Source organism: Micropterus dolomieu, linkage group LG01, assembly GCF_021292245.1.
Source record: "Micropterus dolomieu isolate WLL.071019.BEF.003 ecotype Adirondacks linkage group LG01, ASM2129224v1, whole genome shotgun sequence".
NCBI lineage: Eukaryota > Metazoa > Chordata > Actinopteri > Centrarchiformes > Centrarchidae > Micropterus > Micropterus dolomieu.
In genome coordinates this window covers 11,624,579-11,652,402 of record NC_060150.1, presented here as the reverse complement: position 1 = coordinate 11,652,402, position 27,824 = coordinate 11,624,579, and the positions used below count along the sequence as shown (strand labels likewise).

The window sequence follows — 27,824 nt, the reverse complement described above, 5'->3', positions numbered from 1 at the left end:
TAATCCTTCACATCATTTGCCTTGTGGATTTTTTTTTTTATCTCTCTGCAGTGTGGATGGACACACTGCAGCTGTTAATCACTTTATTGCCTACTAGATATGTATATACCAGAAGTTGGCATGTGTTCGCTGCTATTTTCAACCTGCTCCGGCTGCCTTTTTTAAACTTTGAGTCCATCGGGAGCAGCCATGAAGAAAATGGTGACTTCGAAAAATTCTCTGCTTAAGCACTCTCTATGACTCTACCACTCTCCACACCCCTGCATTTATTTATCCATTTTATCCTTTCAGCCAAAACATTTGCCACCTAATCTCAAGTGCAGTAGTCAACAGGCAGAGTCACACACACACACACACACACACACACACACACACACACACACACACACACACACAATATGTCTGTATTTAATGCCCTGTGATTTAGAGCAGGGAACAGGATTTCTTTTATCTCCGTAGCTCAGTGACAGCAGGGAGATAACTCAATGTGGCGTGTGTGCATGTGTTCGATCGTGTTTGCACACGCAACACAGATCTATGACACAGAATCTAGATGTAAAAGTGTGCAAAGGGGTATGTATATGTGTCAGTCAGCGGTATCGCTGAGAGCAGGTTGCCATGCATAGCTTTTGTCGAGACTTATTTTCAGCGCTGCCTGTTGCAGCGGGAGATAAAATACTTATATTGGTCATCAGTCGAACAACAGCTCAGGCTTTAAAGCTGCAGACAAACAATAGTCATTTGTGTGTGTTGCAGTGATTCTTCTTTCCTGCTGGCAGTGTCCTGTAAATGTTATCTTTACTTGCCAGGCATCATACAGCACTTACTACAGTATCACTGTATACACTGAATACCACTTTTATAGTTAAGTTCTTTTCTAAAGTCTAAACTGTTTTCTAAATAAATTCACACATTAAGCTTCAAACTGTTGGTGAAAACCCCAGAGTACACCAAAGTTTTCCTCTGTTAAGTTAATTTTTTGAATTGTAGCCAAAAATTACAAATTAAACTCAAATGGCATACTATACTCTATCGTTAGACCCTCATTCCAATAAGGGAAAAAGTCTTAAAAAACTCAGGAAGAGCAACAGATGAGCTGTGCAATAGATGCCAGAGTGAGCAGAAGTAACAATAGAAAAGTTACAAAATGTAGAAAAGAGACACGTCTACCCAAAGCCATCACAAGACTGTAGACTGACTGTAGCTGAGCACATACTAAAATGTGCTTGGTATATCATGGTCAATAACGGTAATGTTTTATATTGCTTTGCCTATGCTCTGTAATGGTGTGTTGATGATGTGTGTTTAAGTCATGTGTGGTGTAATAATGGATTTTTGTGTGTTTGCCTGGCTGTGGAAATGAATTTCATCATAGAGCACAAACACAGAAGTGTGCTTAATCTAATGGAAATAGGACATGTAGATGATGTCTTCAAAGTTTTCTGTGCTGCTTTGTTGGTGATACTGGAAGCAATAACATCGGTAACATTGGATACCTGCTGCTTTTCTGCCCAACACCTCAAATACTCCCTGAATCTCTCTCTGCCATGTCTCTGGTGGTCTGGGTGGAGTTGGGGTTGGAGGGCGGGTGGCAGCTTGTTTCAGGAAGTGTGTGTCCTCTGTGTGAGTAGGTGGGTCCAGCTCTTCCTGTTTACAATATGGTCCTCTGTTCCTGATCACAGTGGAACTTCAGTTTCTTGCTCTCTAATGCTGTGTTCGGGTCCTGCGGGAATAATGCACATTAATGTAAAATAAAGATTTAAGTCAAAACGATGTGATGGTTGAAGTTTATTATGAGTGACAGACAGATACACATACATAATTAACTACACTGGGATTTAATTGACTCTACCCAGTATTAAAGATGTGTCTGTTTCACGATGTCACAAACCCATTTCATCCAGTATTTTTCACCTTTCTCTTTCTATAGTTGAAGGCTGTAAAGTAATAATTTCCATGGAGTTGAGTCCATAGTAGCGATTGTTAGGTGGTAGATTCCAAACCATTAGGCATATCTCCAAAATGTATATAGAGAGAAATGAAGCATCAGTAGTAAAAGCCAGTATCATTGATATCCTATTAAATCAGTTACACGTATTTCTTTTCATTTACTGATTTTTAAGAGTGAAAAATGTGTTCAAGGCAATCTTGACGTAGGAAGCCCAGCTGTTACACTCATAACATCTCATTTAAAGAGATTTAGTGCATCTAAAAATATTATTCACACTGTTTCACTTCTTTATAACACACATGACTTTCTTTATGCACCTGCATATTGAAACATACATGTAACCTTAATGCTAACTCTAAACTGACTGAACCGTATTGTTCTTACTTTGGATGCTGTGCCTCATCTTTCTGTCCCAGTGAGGAGATGGAGAAAAGCACACACCACACAAGTGTAGAAGCGTAGGAGACTGTCTGCTTGTCTAAATATACCCTGTGGACCAGTGACTACAGAGGTAACATTGTGTGTCATGGTTTGTGTATGCCTGTGCTCATACATGTCTGATGTCGCAGGGATGTGTGTGTATGATCCCTGAAAGGCTCCCTGCACTTTCTACTAACGTGGCTTTAAGGAAAGTGGATGTGGGCGCTGAGTGAGACGGACAGAAACAAAGCCTGTGAACTCTCTCCATCCCTCTCTCCTGACCACAAATGTTTCCCTTCCAACTATAAATACACCCCTGAAACCCGCCGCGTCCTGTAACATGACACGCTGCTAAAAGTGATTATCAAGGTCCAGAATAGCCCAAAATCTCCAGTTACATTCAAAGGCTAAAGGCCCGAGCTAATAAAGGTTTTATTTTATAAGCCTAGCTTTTATTTTGTGAAGAGGCTATTTTATTTGATTAAACACAGACAGGCTTTCATGTAAAAAGCTTGAATCCGGATGAAAGCTAAACATAATCGATAGGAGAAAGATCGTTGGCTTAGAGGCCATCCAGGTTGTGGTGAGAGAGGGAGAGAAAATATGTGAGAGAACCAATAAAGCTGCATTATGGGCAAAATGGAAGAGATGACAGTAAGAGAGGAGGCCTGCTGGTTTTCATTCACTGTGTCTGACAACACATGATCATTATTGTCATTTTACTGCTCATTATATGATACAGTAATCATTTACTCTTCCACACCGCACAGATTGAGACATTCTCAAAAAATCTAATCCAGCATTTTTGTGTCATTGTGTGATTAAGAGTTAGTTCTGTAGCAGTGTTTTATCAGTGATTGACAGATGTCATTTAAACAAATTTTTTCCATATTGTTCAAGGAGATTTCACCTGTCACATCCCATAACACTAGCTGATTATTATTGTAATGTTAAGTCATATTTTCCAAGATGATGTGTTCAAAATGTCCATCTAACAGTTCAAATGCCAAAGATAATACATTTAAAAATGCATTAAACAAATAAAAGCAGCAAATCCTCACATTTGAGAAGTTGGAACCAGACATTTTTGCTTTGACAAATTACTTAAACAATTAATCGCCAGCTAATTTAATAATCAATTAAGTACAGTTCAGTATTTTAAATAAGATGGACACCCTAAATACTGCAAAGTCACGCTGAAATACTGCAACAGGTTGGCTTTACCACTAGAATTGCAATCAAAGAAATCAACCTACACCTCAGATTTGTCCAGTGATTTTTAATAGAAGAAAGACAAACGAAACGGAAATTCTGTCAAATTATCACCACCACTTCGTAGCATCTCCATAATTTAGAGGATGTTTAAGTAACCTCATGTTTGTGTTGTGAAACATTATGATATGCAGCAGAAAGCCTTTCCGACACACTGGGATATATTTGCAGGAGAATAGGCGCTACGTTTACTATAATAAAATAATCTATTTCATATATTCTGTAAATTTACTGGATGTCAGACTTTACTGATTATAAACGGTGCTTTTACTTTCCTGTGTAATATCATCTGTTCTATGTGCAGACAAATAACAGGAAGTGTGTAAGAGATGTGTTAGGTGAAGCAGACGGAGCAGGCAGGTGGGAGAGAAGAGGAACAGTAACACTGTGTGGGCAGCAGAGTTGGCAAGCTGTCCGTGCTATCTGGTTTTCATATCCTCCTTCACTGTAAATCAGAAGTCAGTCAGATAGTATGGTCCTTTTCCTCTGATGTGATATTGGTTGGATTATATATTTATTTTAGAACTGGTTGTTAATTGTAAACACATAACCAAACTGAATATTAGCACCTATATCAGTTACTACTTTTGGATTTTCTGTCTCAATACGGCATCAATACTGACCTTCAAAGAGTAAAGAAGAGGGCAATGAAGATGGGGAAGTAGGGGTAATAATGTATGTCTTCTTGACGATATCCATTTTTATTCTTAAGCAATTTTCCTTGGCTTTCAACTTTCCCATTTCCATTCCTTGCTCTCCCATAGAGAGGTCGAGGTGACAGGTTATAAATAGCTCTCCATCTTAAAGAAGGTAATCTTAGAGCAGTGAGTTAACCAGTTACTCTGGATGTATGTGTCTGTGTGAGAGTGTGAGAGAGTATAGAAACTGGGACATGCAGCCTCTTGACACTCAATCTCATTCACAGGCCACAGATTACTGTCACCTCTTGTTAGCGTGCGTGTGTGTGTGTGTGTGGACTGTGTATTTAGTGCTGAATTAAATGACTAACGCTAGGTTTATTTGTTTTGATTGACAACCGCTATTGGACATGTATATAAAATGTTTCATAACTAAAGAGAGAGAGAAGCAAAAGAGAGTCCAGCTGCCTCAGGCCCAGGCCTGCCCCTCATTACTACAGTTCATACTGACCAGGTGCTTAAAGATGGCTACAGCCTGCTCTGACATGAAAGCCCTCTGGACAGGGTCCAATCTGTTGTTTGACTGAAGCTGTTCATGACCAAACATCACAGCCGCTGTTTGTATGCACATTAAAATTTTTTTTTAAAACAGAGTGGAAATGGCAGGTTTTTAAAGTAACAAAGCAGAAATCTCACAACAAACACGGTTTTATGCTACGTTACGATGATAGACAGATCGATTTAATCGTTTCAGTAAATGTTTTCTTGGTTCAGCTTCTTAAAAGTGATAATTTGCTGCTTTTCTTTATTGTTTAGGATAGTAAACTGAATATGTTTGGGTTTTGGACTGTTGGCTGGAATAAGGAATTTATAGACACCACATTAATATACTGGGTGTTTTTAGTGGACGGCAGGGAGATGGTACTTGAGTAATGTGTGTTACCCAAATCCAGCTGGTCCAAAAGTGTGTGTGTGTGTGTGTGTGTGTGTAGATGTGTTTCCAATGCAAGTCCAGTCCTGCCTGAAACACTTAAAGCTCAAAGATCTTATTGCATGTTTAGGGTTAAACAGGAGTATTAGAATACCACACCAATAGCCTCTCTAGTCTAATGTCTATTGGTGCTTGTTTGTTTTTTTTTGTAGTTATAAGTAAGTAATAAGTAATTTTTTAGCAGACAAATAAGAAGATAATGGATACATTATTTATTGTGGAGATACTTAAACAGTAGCCGGAAATGGAAAAATGCAAGAAAATGAAAAAAGGAGCAGAAAATGGGGTAAGTCTCTCATCGGTATCCTCACCACTTCTTCGCTATTGAATGTTGATCTGTTAAAGGGCAACAAAGCAAACTGCAATTTGTATCAGATATGAAAACTTAATTACTGAAGGCTTTTTAAAAAATCACTTAACACCTCCGAGTCAAGACTTGTTCAGAGAAAGCCTTTTGAGTCTGAGCCCCACTGCATAATGTTCATCTTTAGAGGTCATTTTGTGTTACGTATTACGCTCAAACATACAGAGAGACCGTTACTGAGAAGAAGCACCGGCAGCCTCCTTTAGCCTATGGACTATACTATGTACTCTATCGCTTCATGGGGCAAAACTGCACAGTTTTTTCAGAGTTTGTGTTGTGAGCTAAACTTTCAGAGTGTCTGGCACAGGGTGAAACACAAATAACAAAAAATCAATTCCAACACGCTTATCCCTTATCAAATTTTTATTTTTCACCTTGATGATAAGAAATAAAAAATAATAAGAGGAAAAACAAAGAGATGTCAAAAGAGCATAATGCTTCAGGTGTCTTATGTGTGTGAGAGAGAGAGTGAATGTATTCTGCATTCCAGTGCGAATCACATGCAGGTCCGTGTATCCTTAATAACAAAAGCTCTCATTCATTGAGGAGAAACTACTCACTTCATTTTAACTCTGTAAATGTCTGAGAATCTGTCCCTGTGTGTCCCACAGTATTCTGTTATCAGTGTGTAGGATTGTGTTGATAGAGCGTGTGTGACCATATAGGATCATCATACATTTAGTGATCTCCCATTAAAACCTAGTTAACTTTAGTAGCCCTATAAAAATGACAAATGATGTTTGATTGGACAGATATTGGATGTTTTATTTAGAAAATAAAATCAGAGCTTCGCCGTGTCAATGCAAAGCTACACCCACTGAACCACACAGCATATCACTGACCAAATGTGATTACATGAAACACTCTTGACATGACTTTTGGGGGGGGGTTCCCTGCAGTGTGTTGGTGAGGAGAACTGGGTGGACAGCAGGACGATTTATATTGGACACAAGGAGCCTCCTCCAGGAACTGAGGCCTTTATACAGCAAAGATTCCCTGACAACAGAATAGTCTCCTCCAAGGTCAGTGAAAACACCCACACAAAGATCAAAACACACTTTATTAAGGTCTCACTGAAATAGCATAGTTAATAGAACAAAAAGACAGGAAAGAACAGTTTTTACTATAGTACTTTTCAAACGGTTCTTTTATTGTATGAGTGAGTTATTCTTGGTGATAGCACAAGAGGCGTTTTGGGAAGGAAGACAAGGTTAGAAGAGTGGAGACTATATTTCATAGATAGTGTAATTGAATCATTTTGTTCTGTAGTTCCAGTTTTGTAAAATGTTTTTTAAGGCTGTGGTTAATAATCGATTTATAATTCCTTATTGAAATACACCTACTCACAGTCAAATCAGTTAAAAAGCATCTCATCATCTATTTTATTCAGACCCTATTGGCATTTTATTCCTGCGTTGCATTGTCAACAAATGTCCTATGACATTATGATTCCTCATGCTGCAGAAAAAACCTCATGCTGCAGAAAAAACATGAAGCTTTAGACTATCTGAAAGTATTGTTAGTCTCTTTTGCTGTATGTTAATTTATTTATAAGTTTATGTTGGCCATCTAAAGCTTGCAATTATTCACATATCGCCTTCATGTTGTGTCACCCTGAGTCTGTTTGGAGGTTCTTGTTCCCACTGGATTTGACGTGGATAGCTGCAGTGTGGCCCCCTTTTTGACACTTAGTGCATTGTTTGACTGACCTGTCTCATGTTTCCAGTACACATTCTGGAACTTCATCCCTAAGAATATGTTCGAGCAGTTCAGGAGAGTCGCCAACTTCTACTTTCTCATCATATTTCTGGTTCAGGTAAAAGCTTTTACTTTTACATTAATTGCAGATTTAAAATTATATATTTTCCTGTCTTTGCACCACTTTTGTTCATGCAATTTTAAGAATAACTTTCTCATTTGTGATGAATGCATTTGTCGTTACAATTTAGACATTTGCATTCTGGTCGATATTATCTAACTTGCAGTATTGTTGTGAATATTCTTTGTTTGTTCTGTTTGTCTTATCAGTGGTGCTGCAAAGATCTAATTTTCCCACAAGGATCCTTCAATACTTCACATATAGACTATTTTCCTATGTTTATCATTTTGGTACCCTAGTATAATAGTTCCCATCACAATAAAATGAATTTATGTATTTATTCTGAATGACCTGTCATACAATTTGGCAAAATACAAGTAGGAAACAAATATGAAATATAAAACAATAACTTTTAAAGGGTACTTTACATAACAAAAACAAGCACAAACATTCATTGATAAAAAGCTTAGCTAAAAAGAGGCTCAACCAAAACAGTAAAAGGACCTTTTAAATTGATTGATTTGCAGATGTAAAGCCATTGTTGCTGTAGTTGAACTGAATATATTCCCATATTCGAGGAGCATAGTAGGGCTGGTGAATGCAGCTATTCACCCAATGTGATCAAAAGAACCTTTATTTATTTGTGAGCGTAGGAGAAAATTAGGTCCATCTATATTTTTATACTTCTTATTACCTCCCTGTAAAGGTCAGACATGACTTGATACTGATTATATTCCTTCTAAAGCGGTCAGTCGTGTTGATATAATATTCTGCCCACGTCCATCATTTAATTCTCCTTGTCTCTGTGGATGTGTCAGTTGATCATCGACACTCCCACCAGTCCGATCACCAGCGGACTGCCGCTCTTCTTTGTCATCACAGTCACCGCCATAAAACAGGTGAGACCCAAAGGTTTTCATGGCCTTTATTGCCATCAAACACTACACCACCAACAAAATTAAGACACACTTCGTAAGGTCACTTTCACATCCTGTCTATCTGTTTCTCTTTGTCAGGGTTACGAGGACTGGCTGAGACACAAAGCAGACAACTCCGTCAACCAGTGTCCTGTCCACATTGTGCAGCACGGGAAAGTGGTCTGCAAACAAAGTCGCAAGCTCAGGGTGTGTGTGTGTGTGTGTGTGTGTGTGTGTGTGTGTGTGTGTGTGTGTGTGTCACCAGATAAACCACTCTCACCCCATATAACTTGAACACAGCTTTGGTGCATTTGTTATATTGGCTCATCCCGAGGGATTTTCCTGCTACTAAGCTGTGTGTGTGTGTGTGTGTGTGGCGTGTGTGTGTGTGTGTGTGCCCTATATGTGGAAGTAATTTAGCTGTTACAGTTATGTAAGAGATACAGAGACTGAAATCGCAGCTAACATAACAGATGAATAATAGATGCAGAGGATCTGTTACAGGATCGACAGTCAAATGTTTGCGACTGAACTGTTTACAGGTGGTAAAGCAGAAGGTTAGTTTGTTGAAAGTGCATTAGCAATACCAGCCGGATAAGTGGCATGCCATGCAAGACAGTACATCAGGGAGTTTGTTTTTCAGTCAGACCCCGTTCGAAAGTCATTAGATGTGCTACATTTCATTTCAGCTTTTGCCTTATTCACCCTCCTTAATGTGTCAAATCTAACCAGTTTGTGTGTAACCAGAGCAAACAAAGGCTAGAGACACATTTCACCCTGTTGCCTTGGTGTGTAAAAGTGTTTGCTTGAGTCACCAAATTGACCCGTGTTTATGTTTACTGTCATTAAATCTGTACAAACATAAAATACACATTAAAATTAAAAAGGTAACATAAAGAAGAAATTGATTGTCTGTCTGCATGAGCCTTACTAAGGACCCAGTGCATTTTGTTAATAAAAGGATGCCTTTTCTCTGTCTCAGGTTGGAGATGTCGTCTTCATGAAAGAAAATGAGACTTTTCCCTGCGACCTTATCCTTCTTTCCACATCTCGAGATGATGGGACCTGCTATGTTACTACAGCCAGTCTGGATGGAGAGAGCAGCCACAAGGTGTGTGTGTGTGTGTGTGTGTGTGTGTGTACAGGACAGTTAGTTAACATTACACAACCTGACAGTTTTATCTTTTTATTTACATCATTCATGTTAAGGCTGCCACTTCTCATCGCAAAGGTCTTAATTGTTTATGGTACATATAATTAGACGGAACAGAGTGTAACATTTTACAGCTGAAAATCATAGTGTCACACTATATTGTATTTAAGCCTCCCTCCCTCAGTCATCACCATCACACCACCTTTCCTTAATATTGTCTCTTCTAATCCTCCTCCCTTCCTTGCATTTAGCACCTTTGGTAATCATGTCCTGTAATTGCTACCTCCTTCCCTCTTCCTCTCTTTTTATTTACCCATCCATTCTCTCCTTCCTCTCAATGTTTCTTCTGTCCTCCCTCCTAGACATACTATGCAGTTCAGGACACCAAAGCTTACAACACAGAGAAGGAGGTGGACTCTATCCACGCTACCATAGAGTGTGAACAACCACAGCCGGACCTGTACAAGTCAGTACAACTCACACACACAGATACACACATCTGGAAAACACTGTGTTGCCAACTAAATGTCTAAAACATGTTGTCTTATTTCCTGTTACACAGATTTGTGGGCCGTATCAACTTCTACATGAACAATGAGCCAGTGGCCAGGTAATAAGTCCTAACATATCACAGGAATAGGATAATTTTCTCCTCAATATTGATCAGTGAAATACTCTGATCAATTAAATCAGAATTTTCCAAATAACTGCTTTAAACTCTGCATCAGTCCACCAATCGGTTTCCATCATATTTAGTCATAGTCTTCTCACTCTGAACTAGTTAAGCTGAGTTATTCTTTTCTATGGTTGAGTATTTCTGTTAGTTTTATTTTGACAAGAGTGTTGTAGTTGTTTTGTTTGTGATGGTAGTAAAATAGGATTGTAATTTTGGTTGTTCAGTACAGTAACAGTCTCCCACGAGCTAATCTCTGTTGCTCCTTGTTTACTTATGTAGCCTGCAAACAGCGTGCTGTGTGTGACGTCGTGTTATTCTTCTGTGCATGCGGGTCACTTTCAGGCCGTGGACAGTTCACACTGGAGTCTGATATGGGCCACATTTAAGCAATAATGTGAACTGTAAAACAAAAAAAATTGGATCTGGGAAAAGGCCTGCAGTCTGAACGTAGTCTAAAAGTGATGAAATAGTCGTAAAACTGAGCTGTTGTCTGTTTGCAGGCCGTTAGGATCAGAGAACCTGCTGCTCCGAGGAGCCACACTCAAGAACACTGAGCACGTCTATGGTAATATCACCTGAAAAACTATAATAATAATAATATGCTAGCTTTTTCTTGAACTTTCAACTGTTTCTCACTGTCCCTCTCAGCGGATGGATTTTGCTCAGTAGTCATCGAGTGATCGGAGTATGGATCTTCAGTCACATGGTCAGATATGGTGTAAAAGGTTTCATATGACAACTATGCAAACTCCATCCACTTGAGAAGACTGGTAGAAGCGATTGAAAGCTCTGGACAAAGCTAGGTGATGAGTTAAGGTTTTATTTTGTCAAACTTCCGGTTGAGAATGAACTCTCACATTCACCTCTGCCTCCCGTTAGCCGTTGCCATCTACACTGGCATGGAAACCAAGATGGCTCTCAACTACCAGTCCAAGTCTCAGAAACGATCTGCAGTGGAAAAGTAAGTCCGCTCTCTTTTTTATTCATATAAACAGTTTCTAGAGGAGAACCTGTTAGCATTTATTGCACTTGCATGCTTTACAGTCTTTGGCAGCATCCTTTTTCTCAATTATTGCTGGCTTAGATAATCATTAACATTTTTTTAATTCATCCATCTATTCACTTCTTCACTGGCTGAGAGTCCTTGTGTCTCTCTGGCTCACTGCACTGACTGGATCACTTTCTTCCCATCTGGCGTTGACATGCATCTTGTATCCAGATGGCTTGTAGATATGACTGGCTGGAGGTGGATTACATTTACACTTGGTAACAGTGTGTGCCTGATTAACTCGTTTGAATTGTATTTGTCTTCCTTTTGCCAAAATGAACTTGGCTGGGAGTGAATGCCTCGTCTCAGCTATTCCTGGTTTCTATCTGTCGATCAGAGATAGTTTTTGTTTATGTGGCAAATGCTTGTCAGGAAACCTCCATAGTTGTGTTTGGATTGCTTGGTCCTTGCATTTGGGTTCATGAGCATCTGTATGCGTTTTTACTGCCTCAGTCCACAAAGCACAGTCCGTATAGACGTACTGCTACACTTTGTCACGGTGTTCAAAGGATGTAAGGCTTCCATCTTGATCGCTGCAGTTTGAATATACAGTGTGTATCAGTCCACAAATATTTGTATAGACGTACTGCTACACTGTACAGTGTGTATCAGTACACAAGTATCAATAGAATCTTCAATCTTCTTACCTACTTCATTTAATTAATATATTTTCACACATTGATCTTTTTCATACACAGCTATTTCCACACTATCTGTGTTTTGTCTGCATTGTAGTAAAACGTTTCTCGTTGTCTCCCCCCTGCAGGTCAATGAATGCCTACCTGGTGGTCTACCTGTGCATTCTCATCAGCAAGGCCTTTGTCAACACGGTGCTGAAATATGTGTGGCAGGCCGACCCCAACAGAGACGAGCCCTGGTACAACCAGAGGACAGAAGCAGAGAGACAGAGACACATCGTGAGTCTGTTAACTATATTTACTTCCATTTGGGGGGAAAAAAAGATTCCTTCATCCCCTCTTTACCTTCTCACTCTTTTCCTCCTCTTCCTCAGTTGATCAGGGCGTTCACAGACTTCCTGGCCTTCATGGTTCTTTTCAACTACATCATTCCTGTCTCCATGTACGTTACCGTGGAGATGCAGAAGTTCCTGGGCTCCTATTTCATCATGTGGGACGACGAGATGTTTGACGAGGAGCTGGGAGAGCGAGCTGTGGTCAACACGTCAGACCTGAACGAGGAGCTGGGACAGGTAGCAAAGAACGCTTTACTTTACCACATAAAACCAAACACTGCTGTACTGTACGGAGATGTATTCAAGAAATTGGATGTGAATTAACGTCACAAACGCACTCACATACAGAACACCTCTTCTGCTCTCTTTCCAGGTGGAGTATGTGTTTACAGACAAGACAGGGACTCTAACAGAGAACAACATGGAGTTCATAGAGTGCTGTGTGGACGGACACGTTTATGTTCCTCATGCTATCTGTAACGGACAGGTAACAACCAGATGGATGTTTGTGATTATCTGTTTGCTCACATGTCTTTATTTATAACCTTAAGCTTGGAACAGATTTTTGAAAGATTATTGAAACCTTCTGACGGACTGAGTTTTCTATATATTATAATTTGTTTTTGTATTAGAAATATGTTTCATGATCATTATTCCCATTCATCTTTGATTCACTATTTTCTATTTGTCGTTTTGTGTCACACCCAGCATACGCAATGTACATTTTTAGCTCTGTTTTTATTCATATATTCTTACTAAGTTCACTCCCTAGTGTTAAATGTGACTGTACTATATTTAAGATCTCCTGTTATTGTTAATATCATTATATTTGAAATTTACTTAACTTGTGTTTTTGCTAGCTGATGCCTGGTGCAGCCAGTATGGACATGATCGACACATCACCGGGTCCTGAGGCCAAGGTGAGCATAGCTTCATTGTGTGTGTGTTGTGTTGTGTTGTGTTGTGTTGTGTTGTGTTAGACTAACACTGTGTTGGCCGTCCAACGCAGGAGCATGAGGAGCTGTTTTTCCGGGCACTGTGTTTATGCCACACGGTGCAGGTGAAGGAGGAGGAGACAGTGGATGGGATCAAGCATGGTATACACCAGGGCAAGTCCACTTCCTTCTACATCTCCTCATCTCCGGACGAGGTGGCGCTGGTGGAGGGCATGAAGAGGTGGAGCTCTCACACACACTCACAAACACAATGCCAGTGACAATCGGACTGCTGAATTGCGAATAAAGCCACACACAGAGCATTTAGAAACATTTAGTTTCTCTCTTGTTTTTCACTCACATACATACACTCAGTTTATTCATTCCATTTCTAATAACGGTGCTTTTCTCTGTGCCGCAGGCTCGGTTTCACCTATCTGAGACTCAAGGACAGTCACATGGAGATCCTGAATAGAGAGGATGAGATTGAGAGGTGAATGTGTCCCTTTTAAATCATGTTGTTTCTCTCTAAAACCCTCTGCAGCAATCTTCCAATCAGCTTTTCATTTATTTTAGAAGTTATTTTTAGCAGATGTAGTGCTTATTATTGTCAAGTATTTAACACACCACTCATCTCAAAAATTGTCATTTCTCAAAAATAGTTTCCATAATTAAGAGCAACATTAGAGCAGTGATTAGAGTTGATCTGCATGTGCATTTCTGTAATATTATGTCACTGCTGCAGCAGATGGGAGTAGCCTAGTAACTGCTGAAACCAGCTGCCTTCCAGCTATGTATAAATATAGAACAGTGATTTACAGAGATGATTGTTGATGGCTGGAAACTTTGTATCTCTGAATTTTCCGCATTTTCATGCTTTAAAACTGACGACCAACTACTGTACGTTTTGGGTTCATTAAGTAGGATTTGTGAAGGTTTTAGTAAGATTTTAATTAGAGATGTTCCGAGACGATCCTATCGGGGGCATCTTTTAATGGATCGGTATCCAAATTAAGCCGATCAAAATCCGTTCCTTTCTTTGATGTACTCTACTGTGTTTTGTCATCTTGGCCTGCAACTGTTGCGGCGCTGCTCACCTTAATGTCAGCCGGCTCTAAATTGAAGTAAAAATTAATGTGCCCATGTCCCCTTAAATCCCTTAGGGGACATGCGCACCAGATTACGGTGATTTATGCTAAACTCCAACAGTAACTCCTCCCTTAATAGCAAAGAGCACAATGTACTAAACACTCAGCTAGCAGATTTGTATCTGTCACTAATTAATGTAAATTCTGTGAGTAACTTCTTCTTCGTCCAAAATGAAACGACCAAATAAAGAAGGCTGTTATTTCAATGCGTCAGATAAATTTTTGATTCCAACTTATAGGTTCTGGATCAGATTATTAAAGGACGAAAATGATGGGGACATTTCTAATTTAAGTGGAACTAGAGGATAAATCACTGTTGTTTCTGTGTATTTTTTTTATTCAGGTTTGAGCTGCTGGAGGTTTTGACATTTGACTCAGTCAGACGGAGGATGAGCGTCATTGTCAGGGCCAGCACTGGTAAAACCCTTCAGACTGTTAATATACACGTATGTGTTTGGGTTTATGTGTATGGCTTCTCTCTTACACACTTTCCCCTCCACTTTTTGCCTCTGTGTGTGCATGAGCAGGTGAGCTCTATCTGTTCTGTAAAGGTGCAGACTCCTCCATCTTCCCCAGGGTTGTATCAGGCAAGGTGGAGCAGGTCAAAGCTCGGGTGGAGCACAACGCAGTGGTGAGAGCACACTCAAACGATTTTTGTCTTACTCTGTTATTCCCATGATTCACCTTTATAGAGTTAAAGTTGTGTGACTTTGGTAGTTTTCACAGTTGGAGAACATGACCACAACGGTTTCCATGGTTACCACAGGAAGTCAATTTGTGAAACATGGCCCACTTTCTTAAAACAGTTGGTCTGTATATTTCCACAGAAGGTCCAGTGTGGCTTCTAATAAACCGAAAAACACTGTTTTTTTTCTCCCATCAGCTGTTAGACATTAATGGTGATTTACATGTATGCTGCAATCTGTGGGATTAAGTTACACAGACACAAGTTACACTTTATCAAATCAAAATTTGTGAAATTTGTGAAAGAGAGAGAGAGAGAGAGATATATATATATATATATATATATATATATATATATATGTATGTTCTTTTTATACACCCAATCTGATGGTCCAAAATTCTCAGAGGAAATGTAGGACATAACTAAGTTAAGTCAAGTAAGCAGGTTGAGGGGAAATGCACATAATAAGCAGTGAACTGCAATCCTTCATCACATAATAACTTCCAAAATGCAGAACTAAATATGGTGAAGTTTTTGTCACTTCACCCATAAAAAGTGAACTGAATCTGTGGTAGAAACCAGGTCAGTGAAACCTCGCTGGTCGTGGCCGTGGCTTTCAGTGCAAACAGGAGCATCTGTGATGGGTGTTGCACTTGTGAGGTTGAAATAGAAAGTACAGTTTCTACCCACACACTCACATGCAAAGCCCCGAGTCTAAAAAATATGTTTTTTTGCCGTTTAGGTGAAACATGTAAAAAGACGCTAATTGGAAAAAGTTCTGTCGATCATTTTTCTTGATATACCAGCCTAACCTAGTCTGAATCTCTCCTCTCCTACAGGAGGGTCTGAGGACACTTTGTGTTGCCTATCGGCCTCTGAGTCCCGAACAGTACCAGGAGATTTGTCACCTGCTGAGCGGGGCCAAGTTAGCACTACAGGACCGCGACAAACGACTTGTTGAGGCCTATGACCTCATTGAGAAAGATCTGATACTGCTGGGAGCCACTGCTGTGGAGGACAGGTAGGGTATCTATTTTAAGGAAACGTTTGCTGCTAATCCTTTACATAGAAAGATTTTGTGCTTGCTGCTGCCATGACAAGTACTGCCCCACCCACTCAGTGAGCCATACTGAGTGAGGGCAAGAGGATTACTTCAACGCTGAAATGGTATACTCAATACTAAAGCAATTTGCTTTACAGATTTAAAAGGTATTGTTAACCCAGAGGGCATTGCAAGTCAACTCATCCTGTGCAGAAAGAGGATGGGGGAGTGTAAATGATGACGTTATACTGTGTGGCTCTGGGTATTTTCTCCTACCCCTAAGAAATATTTACAGACCACCAAAAAATCTTGTCCTACTTTCCTTCACGACAGGCTCCAGGAAAAAGCAGCAGACACCATTGAGTCCCTCCACAAGGCAGGGATGAAGGTGTGGGTGCTGACCGGCGATAAGATGGAGACAGCGGCTGCAACCTGCTATGCCAGCAAGCTTTTTCGCCGCAACACCCAGATCCTGGAGCTGACCACCAAACGCACCGAGGAGCAGAGCCTACATGACGTCCTGTTTGACCTGAGCAGGACGGTCCTGAGGCAGCACGGAGGCATGACCAGGGACACCTTCTCTGGGTGTGTGTGTGTGTGTTTTTGTGATACAGTTTCAGACTACCAGCTTGCCAACCTTGTAGAAACCTTTTTGAGATTTCAGTTCAAATTTAATAAGCCACATACGTATGTTTACAGTGGAAATTATGCTACACAGACAAGCTAAATGTCTTTTGCAAAAAGACAACAAAAGGGTGTATATGTAGCTAAATTAAATCCCGTTTCTCCTTTGTGTTTCATTGAGTACCGTTACTTCTGTTTGTACAGTTTATCAGATGACTGTACTGACTATGGTCTGATCATCGATGGAGCCACCCTCTCTGCGGTGATGAGGCCCTCCCAGGAGGACTCAAACTCAGGGAACTACAAAGAAATCTTCCTAGAAATCTGCCGCAACTGCAGCGCCGTGCTCTGCTGTCGAATGGCACCCCTGCAGAAAGCACAGGTACAAAGTGCAACAGACAGCACGTGAATTCTTTTGAGGCGGACGCCGATCACAATGAGTAGTGGCGAAGCATTCGTTGATGGTTGTCCCATAATTGCTGTATAATGTCACTTTCTTGTATTTGTAGATTGTGAAGCTGATCAAAGCGTCCAAGGAGAACCCGATCACGCTGGCCATTGGGGATGGAGCTAATGATGTTAGCATGATCCTAGAGGCCCATGTTGGCATCGGTTAGTGGCATTCTGTGCTACAAAGCGAACATGCTACATCCCTTTAAAATTGCCTCATTAACACCTTCCACAACTTATTCAGCCTTTATTTACCTCCATATCAGATGTACAGCGAAAGAATGGCAGCCCTTTTTATACACATGGGCATTTTTACATACACCAAAAAAAAAGGGATCATATGTGGTTCCCTTCAGTCTGTTACTCAGCACGAAACACACGATCCATTTGACCTAGGTCATATAACAGACAAGGCCAGTCAAGAAAATCTTTTGCTTGGCATTTAAAAAGCTTGATTACCTTAACTGAATGTTCAGGGTCATTGTTTTACTGTATTGTCAAAATTGGGGGATGATGCAGCCTGTAGTCCTACAGTAACACTCTTAAAGCTAAAAGTCAGCCCTTTAACTTTACTCTGCCGTAAAACTATATATGTGTAATCATGTATTTTCAATGACAAACCTTTATCTGCCTCTCCAGGTATCATGGGTAAGGAGGGTCGTCAGGCAGTGAGGAACAGTGACTACGCCATCCCAAAGTTCAAACACCTCAAGAAGATACTGCTCGTCCATGGACACTATTACTATATACGCATCTCTGAACTCGTTCAATACTTCTTCTACAAGGTAGTCTGTCTGCCCATATCATGTACGGTGTTTGTTTAAGAGAGTAGGGATTTTGTTTGTTTTTAACTTTATTTAAATTGTGTTTTATGTAGTTTTTATTGTGGGTTTGGAGGCAGTAGCTTAGTTACACTTTTGTTACTAAATATTTATTTAGTTTCTAGATTTCTTTTTTATCTTGAATGAAACAAATGGGGAAATTAAACTATGTTCAATTCTATCACTCCTATGATACTTGTAGTTTTTTTTAATCTCAGCAACCTTCAGAATTAGCATTAAATTTCTTGTCTTATTTATTTATTTTTTTCCATCCAGAATGTCTGTTTCATCTTCCCCCAGTTCCTCTACCAATTCTTCTGTGGCTTCTCACAACAGGTACACACACACACACACACACACACACACACACACACACACACACACACACACACACACACACACACACACACACACACACACACACACACACACACACACACACAATAAACAAACAATCATAAGGAAAAAAATAGCCTAAATGATCTCTACCCTTCTCCCCAGCCTCTGTATGATACAGCCTACTTGACTCTGTACAACATCAGCTTCACCTCGCTGCCCATTCTGCTCTACAGTCTAATCGAGCAGCACATTAACATGGACATCCTAAAGAAGGACCCGTCTCTCTATAGGTTAGTATTGATATCTAGCAAGGTAGAAATACTTCATCTGCAGTGTATGTTACCTGCAGCTCTTGTCTTATTACACAGATTTCCTGTACAAAAGTTAGACAGATTAGAGTTACATTTAAAATGTACAGAATGTGTTAGAATATTTAATTCTGGTCGTGGAAATTAAGAGTTACCAACTGTCCAACTTAGTGTTTAACCTCCTGGAAAAGGGTCCAGATCAGATTTAGATCATCATGAAAGAAAGTGATACTCGATTGAATAAGACTCTTTGGAGGTCATGTCACATCAGCCACAATGATTCAGTCGTCTCCTGCACATAATAGAATATAATGGCCTGTATTATGCTGAAGTGTACTTCAGAGTTCACTTCAGTCTTATAAGTGAAGGAAACAAATGAATATTCAGGTTAATTTATACATTTAAGACATGATCAGTCAGAACACCGTCTATTGGATTATTGGGTTGAAATATTTTTAAAAGCAAAAGAGTATACTAACTCAATTTGACTATAATAAACTACAGGCATAAACAGTTTCTGTTGATTTTATATCCTTGCACAGAGACGTTTGCTCAGTACATTGAGATCTGGGCCTGTATTTATCAAGCTTCTCAGAATTATTCATTCAAGAACACTGCTAAGAACTGACTTAAGAGTAAAAAATTTCTTGGTTCAAAGCTGTGCTTAAAAGTTAGTTATAACCATCACAGTCATAATTTGAGTGAAGTGTAAGACTAAATCTTAAGTGTCAGTCTTAGTGCTGATTTACGACACTTTGCTGTGCCGCAAACAGGTTTTGGATGACGATGTCACCAAGGACCAATCACTGAAGAGATTTCCTTATTTAAGAATATTCTTAGATAAATTCGCATTGATTGGTGAAATTCCTAAGAGGAGTTTATATTCAACACACATTTAACAATAAAGAATTTTCAAGATAATACATTATGATATAGGCCAACACATTAATAAATGAAAGATTAAAAAAAAGTTTATCTTTATATGAGCGCCATCAAATGCGCCTGGTGCTCCTGTATTGCCGGCTATTTGAATGAACTGTGTTTGCTTCTGTCAGATTACGGGGTGTTGTTTGGAAGTCGATGAAATACGTGACAGTGTGTGGAGCTGTAAGTGCTAAAATTGTTTCCATAATTATTCGGCTTATTGATGGTTGTGACAGGCCAAAATCATCAGCATTGCCGCGTTTGTCCTGTGGTAAATAAACAAAGCGTCATCACCACCTTCAATTTAACTGAAAACGCATTACTGTGTAAAGTCAGTGGTGAGATGATGTCCCTCGCCAACTCGCTGACAAAGTTTATGCCTGCGCTGTCCAACCACGTCTTATTAACTGCGCGTCGTCAGAATTCTTCCTCTCCTCTCCACATGTCTCTGTCTCCACAGCACCATCACAAGCCCTACTGGCAACTCCTAACCATTTGGGGAGACCTCTCGAGCAGTCTTAAATAACTGGGAGAGTAAGAGTGATTCTCAGCTTTGAGAAATTTGATAACTTGCTTTTATTCTTAAGTTTAAAAGTAGGAGTAAATTTCATGAATTCTCAGCACTTAAGACTGAAATGACACTTTGAGAAGCTTGATAAATACCGGCCTAGGCCTCTAAGGGCAGAAACCTCCCACTTTAACTTGGTTTGACTGGGTTCAGTTTGGTCAAAGCTCAAATTGAAAACATGAGGTTTCACATGATTAGACGAAACATTTTTCCCCTGTCCTTTTCCCATCATATCACATTCAAAAATTACAGAGAAATTATCGTCCTTTGTTACAAACAGTTAAGACTTCTGAAGGTGCATGAATGGTCTCAGGTCATTTTGTATTTTAGTGTTTATAAGGTGCCTATATCAGTGATGTATTCACAAATTATTGTATCAAGCTTTTCTGGTTAAGGTCCTCCCACAAGCAGGTAATGTAGTTTTGATCAATAAATGTGTAATGACTCATATGAGAGGTGGTCAAGCATGAGTCATTTAACTGTGAACTGTTTGTCGTCACAGAGATATTGCTAAGAACTCTTTGCTGCGGTGGCCCATCTTCATATATTGGACTTTCCTGGGTGTATATGACGCCATCGTGATGTTCTTTGGTGCTTACTTCCTGTTTGACAACACCACCTTCACCAGCAACGGACAGGTAATGTCCATTTCTCTATGACAGCACCCTTTAATTCAGTCTGGGAGAATCTTTTTTTATTAATTTATCGGAAACAGATTTGTCTTGGACATGACTTATGATACATCAAATAACCACAGGCTAATGACGACGTGTTCACTATTTTTCCAATTTTGTAGTTTTCCAAATTGGCTGCACCTCCATTTTTTAAATAGCTCAAATAATAATAGTTTGAATAGTTTGTAAAAGAAACCCATGGATGTTGAAAATTTAAATGTATATTAAATTTAAATTTATATTATTTATATTAAACTGTAGGCTACACGCTTCAAAAGAACACATTTTGTTTTTGATTTCCTATTATAATTTGTCAATTTGCAGATTCTCTACAGGCCCGTGCCTGTCATGATGCAGTTCTCTACACAAAGCAGTTCTCTATTATTTGCTGCTGGTCATTTGTCTTTTTCAGTCTTTTTGGGATGTTTTACATTTATTAATGAAGATAAATCAAGGTTATTGTTCTTTGTGGTGTAAAATCACATCTTCTTCCCATCTTTTTTTTTTTACTACTTAGGTTTCATGTGCGTTAAGTGTAGCCTTTAGACTTAGAGTTGCTATGAAAGTGGATTTCTTTATATGAAGCATCTGAGAGATTAAATTTTGGATTTTAGCTTTCTATTTTCATTGCAACTCAAAACTGAAGGTGGTCTCACTTGTAGGTTGGTTAATTAAATTAACAATGAATTACTGTTTCCATCTACAAACATATCTCTTCAGGCCAAGACAGTTTGAGACTGACTTATCAGCTACTGTAAAGTTAAAAATTAAATCATACCTTTTTCAGAATGATAATCACTGTAGCACATTATTATGTAGCAAGCTGCAAATGGTTAGTTAGTAGTACAGCAAATGTGCAGCATATCATGATAAAATGTGTGGTACATTTCCTGCCCCTCTTTTACAAAAAGAAACCACATTTTTAAGTTGTCTCTCAGGCTGAAAAAGAGTCAAGGCTGCTGTTCTAACTTGTGTCCTTCAGTAAAACATTCCAACTGTACTACATACTTTAAAAGCTGATAGACGTTCTCCCCTTCACATCCAAGACGCGACAGCATTCCGGGTTTTCCACAATCTTCCTTTGTTTTTCTCTGTTTGTTTCCTTTCATTTTCAAGCGGCGTTAACTCTCCCAGAAAGCTTTTGGACTGCGATGAGTTGCTTGATTTCAGTTTTTTGTATTTAATTTTTATTCTTCTCCAGCCACAAAACTGTTGTTCATTTTATTATGATTTTCTTCTTCTGGCCCTCTCCTCCTCTTCTTCTTCTTCTTCTCCTCTTACCTTTGTGTTGCTTTTTCTTGTTGCTTCTCTTTCCTCCTCCCAGCTAATGACAACCAACACACAGATGGTAAGCCTGTCCCTGTCTCTCTGTCATCTCTCCCTAGTTTCAGTTTCCAATTTCCTGTTCGTCCTGTTTCGACCCATCATCCGTTCACCGTTCACCGTTCATCTCATATCCTGCCCTTAGTGCTTGCTGTAGAGACATCAACTGTAGGCCTCTGTGTAGTGACCCATAGTGTGAACCATGCTCATGTGCCCAGGTGTTAACGTAGTAATCGAACACCTTAAGTACACATTTTGTGTGTGTGTGTGGGGGGGGGGGGATAATGTTACAAACTGGGGAATAAATGAATATAGAAAAGTAGTTGCACTTCCATTACATGACATTTGAGACATGTAGCCATCTTTCTAATCTAATTCTCCTTCAGATGATGGTGCTACTTTTAGAGCAGAAGAGCATTGTCACATTTGCGGTTACACTCCTAATCGTCAGGACTATTTATAGGCTTGTTTGTAAAGAAATTAAAATGAGATGCAAAGTAGTGAACAGGACGCAAATTTGAAGCTTTTACAGAAAGAAAAAGGTGAATTAAGTGCAGTTGCGTATGTGAAGAGCTGCATTAGAGAAACACCAGAACAATCCACTGTCCTAGGATTAGAATTTTCGTATTGTAAAAGTTGTTCCAAGTGATTGTGTTGACACTCATGCTGGTTAAATACCCAAAACACTGAAATGTGCCCACTTAATGTTAACTATAATGTTAATATGACACTGACACGGAGTACTACAATAGTACTACAATAGCTGCCCTAGGTATTGGAAGCACCACGCTGTAGCGATAATATCTGTAATTCTACTTTAATAATAGAAAACTAAACATTTTGGGGCCCGTTGGCTTTGTCTTGTGACTTGGGATAGCTTATAATATTAAGACTGACACACACAGTCAGAGGTCTGTTATAATTCATTACTGTCATCATATGGCACTACCAACATTACAACCCACACATATTCAGGTGGCCTTTGAAAAGCTTAGTTTTTATCTTTTCATGCTTGTCATTATGTACTGTTTTTACTTTATTCAGTCATTCATGACATCTCTAATGCATTCTCATGGACTCACCACATTTAAGGAAACAGCAAAAATAAAAATGTTATATTTTATAATGCTTCTTGCATGCTAGTAGCCAAAGAGTGCAAAGATAAGCCAGGGTGAGTTTTGACATTAAATCATTACATGGTTTTGATTTTGGCAAATAATTTTCATCACCACCACTATGACTTTTGAACCGGGAGTACATTTAAGTGTTGGTTTGAAAGAACATTTAGGGCCTCTGATCCTCTGGCCCTCATCATCTTAAAGTCATTATGTTAGGATTATTAAGGTTTTATGTTAGGATAAAATAGGCATTAATACTGCAGTCCTCTCCAGTATATAGTAATGTGTTGAAGACATTAAATATTTTCCATGTAGCTGTTAGTATGACACATTGGAGTATTTACTGTAAATATGGCTGTCTTATGTCAGCAGCATTCTGAGTTAATTTTGTTAATAATTAAATCCATATTTCCCATAAACCCTACAGCCTGCAGCACAAAGAGCTGAAACAGATTTTTACATCCCTCTTTCTCAAAGGCCATAATCTGCCATTCCCAGAAATTAACAAAGCTTTTAGTGCAGGTAATGTTGCAAGATTAGTAGTCATCCTCTTTTTGTGGTGCTAAAGAAGTTTCCCTCTAAATCCAGCCTAATGACACTCTGTATAAAATACAGTAGAGAGGCCGATGTTTCAAATTTACATGAATCATTAAATTGGACTTGAAGAACATTTAAAATGTTTTCCTATCAGGTGGACATGCCTATCGCTTGTTCTGGTAATATTTAAGTAATTTAAAGACACCTCATCTCACATGTTTCCCATCTATCAGTCACCTGACAGTCTATTCTTCACCTGAATGTCGCTGTCTGAGCACCCCGCCATCTGTTTGATTGATTGATTCCTTACTGAATGCGTGCACTTAAGTTTATCTCTGGGTACCATATTAGCACCAGGCCTCAAATGACCTTTACTTGTACCTGATTATAGTCATGTCACCTGTGATGCATGTTCATGCCAGGTGTAGAGACGGCATTTAAGCATTTAATAAACATGATTTTTAATACACACAAATAAATATTCAGTCTGACAGTTGCTTAGAATCTGTTTCACTTCTATCTGGTGATGTGACAATGAGCTGCAAAAAACATAGCCTGGATGAACTCACTGTAAACAGTATGCATGGCGATGTGAATTTTACTGAACAAGAAATGTACTGTGCAGAAATATTTTCATTTGAAATGTGTCACTAACAGCATCTCTTTTCACTTTGCCTCTGCAGATGTTTGGAAACTGGACATTTGGGACACTGGTCTTCACTGTGCTAGTCTTCACTGTTACATTCAAGGTATCCACGCACATAAAGTATCTCCAGTCACAAAGCACCCGAGCGAAGCTGGGTTAATAGCTCACTTTAATGATACCAGTGAGGATTAAGTTTGACAGGTCGAAGTGTTCGCCTCTCATCTCTTTCCCTCTCTTGTAGTTGGTTCTTGATACTCATTATTGGACTTGGATCAACCATTTTGTCATCTGGGGATCACTGATTTTCTTTGTGGTCTTCTCTCTGCTGTGGGGCGGCATCATCTGGTAATCTTTGAAAATGTTTTTCATGTGAACATAAAATAATGTTTTACAGTGGATTTCCTAAAGTGTTGGTTACAGATTCAGTGAATTAGTTGGCCACACACCTGAAAAGTTATTGAAAGAAATATTCTCTCTCCACTTCTCCTCTCCTCCAGGCCTTTCCTCAACTACCAGAGGATGTACTATGTGTTCATGCAGATGTTGTCCAGTGGTCCGGCCTGGCTTAGTATAATCCTTCTAATAGCAGCTAGTCTGCTGCCAGATGTGGTGAAGAAGGTCATCTGGAGGGCGCTGTGGCCCACAACTACTGAACGCATACAGGTAGGTGCATACACATACATACTGTTCATTTTGAACTCAAGTGTTGTATTCTTTTGTTATGTAGATCATTTTTGCAGATTCACCTCCCAAACTACTTTTACTTTGAGATAAAGACATCAATATTTGTTGAGTAACAGATAATACTGTGTCACTAACTGATGACTGTGGGTCAGCAGATGTTTGCTGGCTTCGGCTACATCCCTGCTCTGTTGGATGTAAGTCAGTAAGACCCTCTGTGTCGTGTGCTGTGCTCCTTTATTAAAAAACCCCAAAAAACTATCAATTAGCAAATAGCATAAAATAGTTATTTTATGTTTTATTTCACTCCTCTACAGAGTCTGGGAGTTCTGCCATGAAGCATATGTTTTGTTAGTAATGGCATAATTAATTGTTGCATAAAGTTGCATAAACCCTGTGTAAAAACTATACATTTTGAACATGTAACACAGGTTCTGTAATTTGTGGTGGTGAAGAGCTGTTTTGTCATGTTTGTAAGAGTTTGTTATTACCACACAAAGCAGACTGTTGCTGTTTTTACCCTGGCTAGAATGATAATAGAGAGGACAACAAATATAAAAAAAGAAAAGGGAATTAGGTGGATATCCCACAAAATAAAAGTCAAGAGAAACTCAGAAAATACACCTGATGTTTTTTAAAGATGTGCACTGATCTGGCTTTGCCATAACAGTTTAGGAGGTCTTTATAAGGTGGCCAAAGGAAAAATAGAAAAAGGGTCAGCATGTGGTGTTACAGCTTAATTTGATCAGGAATCAACAAAATGGACCAGCTTCTTGGCTGGTTGCACTGAGAAAATCAGTGAAGAAAGTAAATGTCTCCAGTTATGTGTAGGCCTGTTAAATGTGTTTGGTTTCAAACTGTTTGAAGTGAGGTTTGAACTTTTACTTCCTAATGACTTGAACAACCTTCTATATTTCTTCCTACATGTCCTAAACTGCTCCTTTCCCTTATATCGGGGGTGGTGGAGAGAGATTTCTGATCCTCAGAGACAGATTTTATCTTCTCATATCTGTTAACGTGGCCTTTAGATTTTTATTGTAATCCCAGAAATTGACCATGTGGCATTTTGAAACATCTGACTAATCTTCAGATCTTTAACTCTTTCCTCTGACCTCCTGGTTCCTCCCTTCTTCTTCTTCTTCTTCTTCCTCCTCCTCCTTCTCCTCCCTTATCCCTCCCTCTGGCAGACTAAGCGTCGGTGCCTTGCTTCCGAGCCCTCCACCATCTTTATGCTGTCTCAAACTTCCAGCAGAATCAGTTTCTAACCCAGCCCTCCTAGAGGTGACCCTCTGCCTTTCCTTCTGTCTCTTAACTTGTGTAGAATCCCTCTTTCTTTGTATTTCCCTTTTTTGTACCCTGTTACTTTCTGCGTACCACAGTTGTGCATGAGGTGAACAGTCTAATTGCATGCCAGTGCTGCTACTTTTGGATTTACACAGGCAGAGTCCATGCTTCCATCCATCCATCGTCAACCGCTTATCCTGTGTACAGGGTCGCGTGCACATGCAGAGTAAAAAACAAATTAAATTGTGTTCTCTGCCTGAATGTAAATACAGCATATGTGAAGTGTGATGTGTGGTCTTCATGACTTTTTGTTTTAGAAATCAATTTTGTACACTGATGTTACATACTGCGTGTCTTTATGTGTATGTTGTAGACCCTTAATGTGGTTGTCTCTGAATGTATGTGTGTGTGTGTGTGTGTGTGTGTTTGCGTGTCCACAGCATTTGAGGGATAATAAAAGGGCCCTGGCCAACCAGAGTTCTGACTCCTTACTAGATGGAGTAGCTGACACAGAAACCTAGAGGGCTTCTGCATGGTAAAACACACACCCTGCCACCGTTTGTGCGTGTGGTTGGACAGGGTAATAGTGGGTGATAACGTTCTGCAGTGATGGGGTTTACTTTGCTGTGGTGTGTGGTTTCACAGATTTGACTTTTGACTAACATGGGTTGCGTTTTCTTAAAAGTTTGAAGATCCAAAAACTCCAGGTATTGTATGAAACACTTGCATCCTGTCAGGTGATTCTTTACATGGAGCTCTGGCGCCCTCTAGTGACACATTTCAGTAGAGGACTCACAGTGGGACTGAACAGTCACGCATGTTTGTCATGTTTCCACTTGCATGGTTTGGTTATTTTTATGGCATTACAGTATGTATAAATTTACATATTCTTTATGTACAGGTGCTGGTCATATAATTAGAATATCATCAAAAAGTTGATTTATTTCAGTAATTCCATTCAAAAAGTGAAACTTGTATAATGTATACATTCATTCCACACAGACTGACATATTTCAAGTGTTCATTCCTTTTAATTTTGATGATTATAACTGACAACTAATGAAAACCCCCAAATCTGTATCTCAGAAAATTAGAATATTGTGAAAAGGTTCAATATTGAAGACAGCTGGTGCCACACTAGAATCAGCTAATTAACTCAAAACACCTGCAAAGGCCTTTAAATGGTCTCTCAGTCTAGTTCTGTAGGCTACACAATCATGGGGAAGACTGCTGACTTGACAGCTGTCCAAAAGACGACCATTGACACCTTGTACAAGGAGGGCAAGACATAAAAGGTCTTTACTAAAGAGGCAGGGTGTTCACAGAGCTCTGTGTCCAAACACATTAATAGAGAGGCGAAGGGAAGGAAAAGATGTGGTAGAAAAAAGTGTACAAGCAATAGGGATAACCGCACCCTGGAGAGGATTGTGAAACAAAACCCATTCAAAAATGTGGGGGAGATTCACAAAGAGTGGACTGCAGCTGGAGTCAGTGC

General features: G+C 39.4%; 1 protein-coding gene across 3 annotated transcripts in view; it reads left to right on the top strand.

Annotated features, from left to right (window-relative positions):
* atp11a (ATPase phospholipid transporting 11A) overlaps window positions 1-27,824 on the top strand; it is a 54,515-nt gene that overhangs the window by 23,798 nt on the left and 2,893 nt on the right. For all 3 annotated transcript variants that reach the window (XM_046057381.1, XM_046057364.1, XM_046057372.1), the window contains 28 exons: window positions 6,536-6,658; window positions 7,363-7,452; window positions 8,274-8,354; window positions 8,472-8,579; window positions 9,355-9,483; window positions 9,888-9,991; window positions 10,088-10,135; window positions 10,702-10,766; window positions 11,081-11,162; window positions 12,016-12,166; window positions 12,262-12,459; window positions 12,596-12,709; window positions 13,083-13,142; window positions 13,232-13,398; window positions 13,579-13,650; window positions 14,649-14,722; window positions 14,833-14,936; window positions 15,830-16,011; window positions 16,366-16,617; window positions 16,861-17,038; window positions 17,166-17,268; window positions 17,746-17,891; window positions 18,204-18,263; window positions 18,429-18,556; window positions 20,569-20,704; window positions 24,402-24,467; window positions 24,606-24,709; window positions 24,862-25,027. In XM_046057381.1, the coding sequence (XP_045913337.1) occupies window positions 7,393-7,452; window positions 8,274-8,354; window positions 8,472-8,579; window positions 9,355-9,483; window positions 9,888-9,991; window positions 10,088-10,135; window positions 10,702-10,766; window positions 11,081-11,162; window positions 12,016-12,166; window positions 12,262-12,459; window positions 12,596-12,709; window positions 13,083-13,142; window positions 13,232-13,398; window positions 13,579-13,650; window positions 14,649-14,722; window positions 14,833-14,936; window positions 15,830-16,011; window positions 16,366-16,617; window positions 16,861-17,038; window positions 17,166-17,268; window positions 17,746-17,891; window positions 18,204-18,263; window positions 18,429-18,556; window positions 20,569-20,704; window positions 24,402-24,467; window positions 24,606-24,709; window positions 24,862-25,027 (3,138 nt within the window). In that variant the 5' untranslated portion in view covers window positions 6,536-6,658; window positions 7,363-7,392. The remainder of the gene's footprint in view (window positions 1-6,535; window positions 6,659-7,362; window positions 7,453-8,273; window positions 8,355-8,471; window positions 8,580-9,354; window positions 9,484-9,887; window positions 9,992-10,087; window positions 10,136-10,701; window positions 10,767-11,080; window positions 11,163-12,015; window positions 12,167-12,261; window positions 12,460-12,595; window positions 12,710-13,082; window positions 13,143-13,231; window positions 13,399-13,578; window positions 13,651-14,648; window positions 14,723-14,832; window positions 14,937-15,829; window positions 16,012-16,365; window positions 16,618-16,860; window positions 17,039-17,165; window positions 17,269-17,745; window positions 17,892-18,203; window positions 18,264-18,428; window positions 18,557-20,568; window positions 20,705-24,401; window positions 24,468-24,605; window positions 24,710-24,861; window positions 25,028-27,824) is intronic.